The sequence below is a fragment of the Pygoscelis adeliae genome, unplaced genomic scaffold (genome assembly GCF_000699105.1).
Source record: "Pygoscelis adeliae isolate BGI_AS28 unplaced genomic scaffold, ASM69910v1 Scaffold174, whole genome shotgun sequence".
Lineage (NCBI taxonomy): Eukaryota > Metazoa > Chordata > Aves > Sphenisciformes > Spheniscidae > Pygoscelis > Pygoscelis adeliae.
In genome coordinates, this window is record NW_008824676.1 from 4,544,852 (window position 1) to 4,552,126 (window position 7,275).

The 7,275-nt window shown below is 35.8% G+C and overlaps 1 protein-coding gene across 1 annotated transcript in view; it reads left to right on the top strand.

Annotated features, from left to right (window-relative positions):
* Nucleotides 1-4,159, top strand: part of FZD6 (frizzled class receptor 6) — a 34,875-nt gene extending 30,716 nt beyond the window's left edge. The window contains 2 exon segments of the mRNA XM_009323090.1: nucleotides 1,414-1,839; nucleotides 2,343-4,159. Coding sequence (XP_009321365.1) covers nucleotides 1,414-1,839; nucleotides 2,343-2,499 — 583 coding nt within the window. The 3' untranslated portion in view covers nucleotides 2,500-4,159.
* Nucleotides 4,160-7,275: the final 3,116 nt, after the last annotated feature.

Sequence of the window (7,275 nt, forward strand, 5' to 3'; positions counted from 1 at the left end):
GATTTAGACTAGATAGAAGGAAGAAGTTTTTTACGCTGAGGGTGGTGAAGCACTGGCACAGGTTGCCCAGAGAGGTGGGGGATGCCCCATCCCTGGAAACATTCAAGGTCAGGTTGGACGGGGCTCTGAGCAACCTGATCTAGCTGAAGATGTCCCTGCTCATTGCAGGGGGGTTGGACTAGGTGACCTTTAGAGGTCCCTTCCAACCCAAACTATTCTATGATTCTATAATCAAAATGTTCTCCTCAGACCCTTTCTTTTTCAGTGTCTAAATGCTGAATATGGGCATCAGCAAAATTCCATTGGACTCCTTGGAAGTTTTACATATGCGATGACTTTTTGACAGCATTCTTGGAAGATAGAAAATATTTCCCTCTGTTGACTTGTTCTCTTCATAGAGCAGAAGACATATTGTTGTGTTTAGCATTGGCTAATATATCTCTGGTTTCCAGTCAAATGAGGGAAGATAATTTCAGCCATCAACTTAGATCCTTTCACGTGTTCTGACTACTTCATTTGGCACAGTACTTAGCTGTGTTTACTATCATAATAACATCCTCTGCTTTTCTCCTCTGCCAGGCTTGTCTTATTTTAAAATTAGTTTTCACTGAACCCTCCTTAGTATCACTTTTATTGTATTAATCTACTGTTCCTTGTTTTTTTTCTGAAACAGAATAATTCAGTTTTATTACTTAATTTTAGTGAATCATATCTTTGGATTTAAACAGATTATAAATGTCATCTCCATTTCTTGTGGTTGTCATTTTTTCCATTCCTTTTTATTCCTTGATTATTTCGTTTCAGATTATCTGTGTTAGTTGTAAATTATACTGTATTTTTAGATCTTTTTATTTCTTTGGATTTCCCAAGGCAGCAGTCCTTAAGCTCTTTTTATTTTACATCTACATTCCTTGATGGTGAGCTTATAGCTTCCTTTCCCTCTCCCCTCTTTTTCCATTTCCTGTATAATTTTTCTCGTGTTTCAGATGTTAACGGCTTTCAGCTATAAGAATTTAAAAATAATGAAGTCAATTTTATAATGCTTACCTCTTTTTTACTTGAATGAGGTTTACTTTACATAAAGTTAATTTGGTAATACAGCTGCTTATGAGCTAATCCTGCTTTCCTCTCTTAGATGACTAATCTACTGAAGTCATTGGACCTACTTGCAGAAGTAAGAAATGTAAAAATCTGCTTTATTTAATTGTTCCACAGACATAATTACTTTGGAGCCATTATGATCAGATTTTTTTCTCTGCTTTTCACATACAGTTGTGTTCCTCGTGTTCATTAATATCCAGCTCAGATTGCGTCATTGGTTGCTATTCTTTCACGTTTTTGTGTATGAAGCTATATTACATTATATCTAAGGTTATCCTCTTCATTCAGTTACATGCTTCTATTTTCTTTCAGTCCAATCAGTGAGAGTCGAAGAGTGCTGCAAGAATCATGCGAATTTTTCTTGAGGCACAATTCCAAAGTTAAACATAAAAAGAAGCACTACAAATCAACTTCGCACAGATTGAAAGTCATTTCGAAGTCAATGGGGACTAGTACGGGTGGCACAACAAATCATGGAACTTCTGCAGTAGCAATCACTAATCATGATTACTTAAGCCAAGAAACTGTTGCAGAAATTAAAACCTCTCCAGAGACATCTGAGAAAGAGGTAGAGGCAGAGGGAACATCAGCCCGAAGAGTCGAGGAAGGTGAAAACAGTGGAGACCAAATGTTGTCTGGTTCTAAACTGACCGTGGATCAGGAAAAAAGAAACAAAGCAGATAGCACATGTGATATGAGTAGCTTGGCTGAGAGTATGAAGAGAGTAGGGGAAGGAAGGTAAGGTTCCTTAACTCAGTCTTTTGCTTGTTTATGTGTATCACCACTATTTTTGTAAGTTTTCTATCACTTCTCTCTGAAGGATCAGTATACTCTCAGTATACAATTAACCTTCAGTAGCTGTCAAGAGTACTGTAATTCTTACGTGGCCACATGAAATAGTTTGTATCTTTAGCGTGTGGGCTATTTTATATTTTTTTAGGATTATTCTTTTCCTTTTAAGCACTGAGTGCTGGAGCTTAGCTCATAGGTTATCTCTGTATTGTTGAGCAGTGACCCTCAAGGAATCTGTGGCTGCAATGCAATCATTTTGAGATGTGACAAGTCTGAAAAAGAACAACAGTGACCCTAAGCTTGAAAAGTGATCAGAACTGTATTGCATTCTCTTGAAAAGAATATAGCTTAAGATATGTTATAGTTGCGTTGCTAAAAATGTATTTTTTGCAGTGTAATGAAGTGTGCTTAAAATTGACTCCCCGTGTTTTATTTTTCATTACTTACAGAATAACTCCTAAGAATGATTTTATTGAATCTCCTCCATTACAAAGCAGCTGCTCCCAAATACCTGGAGTCTCACAGTCAGCTTCCGTATCGCTACTTGTCTACTCGGCTTCAGACACCAGAAGAGAGTTGGATTCAGGAAACAGTTCAAACCCTTGAAAGATTGAAATTTTATATGAACATTTTCAATGTATAAAACTGATACGGATTCTGTTACACTGGAAATAACTGATATTCTGTGCCTTATTAAAAAACACACATATCTTGCTTTGCACTTAAAAAATGTAAGTTTTGTTGTAGGGACAGCTAGCAATAATGTACTATATTTAATCCTATCCAGGAATAATGGAAATGGAAGTTCTGTAGGACATGGCTGGATTGACTAGCAGTAATTTAAGAAAAAGATGAGAGAAACGAATATTATTCCCAACACAAAGAACACTTAGTAATGAATTGCATTAAAATAATGCTTAAAAAGCACTGCTACCTTTCAAGGCATAAAAGTTACATCTGCATCTTTGATATTTTTCAAAACTTGTTAATTTTTTTTCTCTTTTTTTACTGTGTGTTAAACAGCAGTATCACTTAAGGGATACACAAATTTATAAATAGTCTAAATTATGTGTCATGATATATCAATTATAGCACTGTTTTATGGTAGTTTGTACACTGAATATGAAAGGGAATCTGGAATTATAGTGATTTATTTTGTACAGAAAAACGAATTTTGTAAATAACTGACTGCATAAGGTCAATATTTAGAACTACTGTTTTGTATGTATTGTACAAACTTGGTAAAGTCGACATTCTTCCCTTAGGTGTTACTAAAGTCAACAGTCCTGTGGCGATCAGGCAATGAAGAAAACACTTCAGATCCCTGGCGGCATGGGGGACAGAGTCTGAAGTGTACACTTTGGGGTTTTTTTACTGAGCTGCAGTGAAAGTGTTATGTTACACGTTGTTTCTATGCAAGTAACTTTTTTTTAATTCTGTAGAGAAATACCTTGCAGAAAATAAACTATTGAGTTATTAATATACAGGCTTGTTTAACAATATACTTGCTGAAAACAAGATGCTTTTTCTACAAAGCTTAATCTTCTATATACTACAGCAATATATTTTCTTTAAATCAAAAAGGTCTTCGTACATGTAGCCTTTCTTATGATAGGGTGGTTCTCAAGAGCAAGTACTGCTGACGTGGATAAGAATTTTATCGTTCGGCTCTTAAGAAATCCTGGTTCCAGTGAAGTCAATGTGATTTATTACTTGAGATAATTTGGAGCCAGGATTTTGCTGTTTCCTAAACCTAAATGTCAATGCGTTTTGTAAGACTGTTCAGCATCTTGCATTTGATTACTAATAAGAATATTTCTCAATATTTTGATATTATGCAGAGAAATTATTGTTTTCCAATTTGGGCAGCATTTGTGGTGATGCTTTGAACAATCAAACAAAACTGTCGTGGTACAAAGGTCATGTAAATGCTGAATCAAGGGGAACTACAGTTCTGATAAAGCAAAGTTATTTGTTTTATCCATCACGCGTTAAAAATTGAATGTATTTACCCTTATATTGCGGCATCGGCATTTTAGCATTTGTAATTTATTGCCTTAAATAGGACGTGCTATTTCTTTTATAATTTCCCCATTTAAAATATACAAATATAAAATATATCCTTGCTGCTGAGAAGGACGGTGAGAAAGATCTGAAGTCTCCTGTGAAAATGCACACTAAGTACCCTTCATTCTTGTAGTCATGTTTGTAAACGGGTAACTTTATACACGTGTTCAGTAGTTCTGTTATTACTGTCTTTGTTAGTAATAAAACATACTGTTGTGTAGTAAGAGCTTCTGAGTTGATACTTCTTATTAACTAGATGTAGCATGTTTGTTGCTGTATTACTGTAGTATTTTTGCACCTAAGACCCTTTAATGTATTTTTTCTTAGAGCTGTGTGAGGTAGTAAGTATTGCAATGTTTTTATCCCTCCTGTGTAAGTGAGAAACTGAGACAGAACAATGCTGGGAATTGTTCACATGAACACGGAGAGTGAGAAACTGAACGAGTTCTTTCATCCTAAACATTTGGAGCGTTCTTTCTTTCATGACCTCTAATTAAAGACCTCCTTTAGATTAGATAGAATATGTATTTCCACACTATGCTCTTGCTCAACCTTCTTAAAATATTGATACACATTTTTAATTTATTTATTATTATTCCCTTTTTTAGGTAGTTCAGTAAAAGTCATGCTTTTGTGGTAACTGCTCTAAAAAAGATGAATACAAAGCAATTTTGAAGTTACGGCCATACTGTGGGCTTAAAAATAGATACATTTTCAAAGAACTGTGAACTACTAACTAAGCAGTAATCATAACGTCCATTGGAAGTGGTAGAATGAGGCTGTAGCACTTGTGTGTTCCCGTGCTGCCGTACCAGAAATAACGTACAGAATGTGAATTCCCAAGGTGACCTTTACAGCTGAAGAGTTTGTGATCCCTGGATGCTTTAACCTTGAAATACCCAAGCAGTAACTGGAAAGTTAAACAGCTATTTGAATGCCCACAAAAATGATGGGGGAAAGAAGCCGAACGAAAAGGGGTGCGGAGATTGAAAAGGGGTGCGGAGATGAGTGAGGGTGTGGAAGTCTGCCTTACAGCGATGGACTATTAAGAACCTCATAAACAGTTTCTCTAACGAAAGGTGTTTGGGTTATTTGCTTTCATCTGTTATCTGACCAAAGTTAAAACTGAAAATAGACAATTCATATTAAAAGGCCTTTTCTTAAACTGTAAGAATGACTTGAACATCTCCATCAACTTAAGTCATCTAATTGAGACTGGCTATCTTCTGAAAGATGCACTATAATTTAAGATGGATACAGCCATTTCAGTCTTGTTTTCTGCCTTTGTTTGCAGAAAGCTAGAATAAAGGATACTGACAACTTCTGCAAGCCTTAAAATGTGTGTGCCAAATGGTCTTTTACTTCTCTTTTTCATAATGGATCTCTGTCATAAATCACTTCAAAATATGTATTACACCGAGTTTTGAGGTTGCATAGAAAATCTTTCGAAGGAGAAGATAAATCTAACATACTAAATCATATCTGAGTTGTGATATAAACAGCACCTGAGATTGCCACTACAGTAGTTTTATGGTGCATTTTGTGTACACTCTCATTTTACTGTCCTATTTTGCAATTTTTTTTAGTGAAAATTGGGGTGAAGTTTACCTAGAATATAAAATAAAGCTATGCACATATTTGGAAAAAATAGTTGAAGTTTGCAAAACTAACCCAGGATATGGAAAAAAAATGGTATTTTGTTTCTATTGGTAACATTTGAAAGGTGCTATTAGCAGATAATAAGAAAAATATCTGCAGTATTTAAAATATCTTTAGATCCTTTTGCTTTTTTAAACTTCAAAAATAAAAAACAATTCAAGTGTGGAGTATTAACAAGCTGAAGCATCATACTTTTTTCTTTTCTGGTTGTTCAACTGATTCATAGAGAACTGTAGGTCCTTTTTCTTTACAGGGTGCAGCGTATATTTGGTTTAAAGATGGTAAAATCTAGTTGAATTTCAGAAGAAAAAAAATATTTAAATATGAAAAGTTGAACTTTAATAAAAACAAGTTTAGCATTCTACAAAGCACTGAAAAATGCAGTAGCTGAACAGGGTGAGGAATCACGTTTCCCTTTGAAGTTTGACCACCCAGTCTCAATGTGCAATTTCAGATCGCTGCACATCAAAGGAGAAATGCTACATCCCTCCCTTGACCCTGGCCGCTTGTTGAATCGCTCTTTGAAGGCATCTGACCGCTCTCTGTTTGGCTGCGCTCACTGGTAAAGATTTCTGCCAGTATTAACCACTGGCATTCGCGGCAATTTAGATGGCTGGCACCAAAGGTATTTTAGAGTCTCATGAGAATAAATGCTATTTCCTGCGCATTACCTTTTTTTGCACTTATTCTTTCACTCTTATTTTTGTCCCTTAACATATTTATTTTTTTAATGGACTAGAGTTTAACTGTAATTAAAATAAAGATGTTGGGCAACCTATACCACACCTTTATGAGCTGTCTGCTTTGTATCTCTAGAAGTGGAGCTCAGAGTATCTTTCTGATGTACATCTATGAAATCCGCTTCTGTATATTAACCGGATTTTACTTCCTACTAAAAAGCACTTGAGATGCAAAGTATAATTAAAAGATTAAAAACATGCCAGGACATTTCTATCTGAGCGCTTCATTAATGCTCATTCCCTGTGTTCCAACTTTGTTCATCAAAACTAAATCTAAAATAAAAGTTTGCTTTATCTGAGGTCTTACTAGTTAAAATAACGTAATGACAAATGTGAGATCTCTTTAAACCCACCTTCATTAAATGGCTCACAGCTGGTTTCTCAGCACAGACAGGAGCTGGAGAGGGTAATAGTTTCTGCAAGAAGAGCTGTGTGGAAGAAAGCAATTTTTGTGGAAATGGGCACTCGGTGCTGGGTGTAGGTGAACTGGAGGGACACTGACCTCCAGCCTAGAGAGCATTCTCTCAGGTATGGCAGATTGTCATGAGAGAACATCGGGTGTTCTAAGTGGAGAGGAACACACTGATACTTTAGGACTCACTCTTGACATACAAGGTGAAGAGAAACAGCAAGAAGAAATTTTACTTCCATTGAAGTAGGTTTGTAAGTTACAGAGGTGATGGTGGGATCATTAGACACGGCCACCAAAGGGATCCTAACAGGAAAGAGTATGTTCCATGTTTGTTGTGTATGAAGGATGAACAAAGTATCTATATTTTTATGAAGATAATGTGCAACCCAGTTTATCTTCCTGGTGCTCTGCTTGACCACATAAAACTGGATAACGAAATGACATGGAGACAAAAATGAGTCACTACCAGATAAGGTCCTAGAGAAAATTATTAGTAAGTTACTT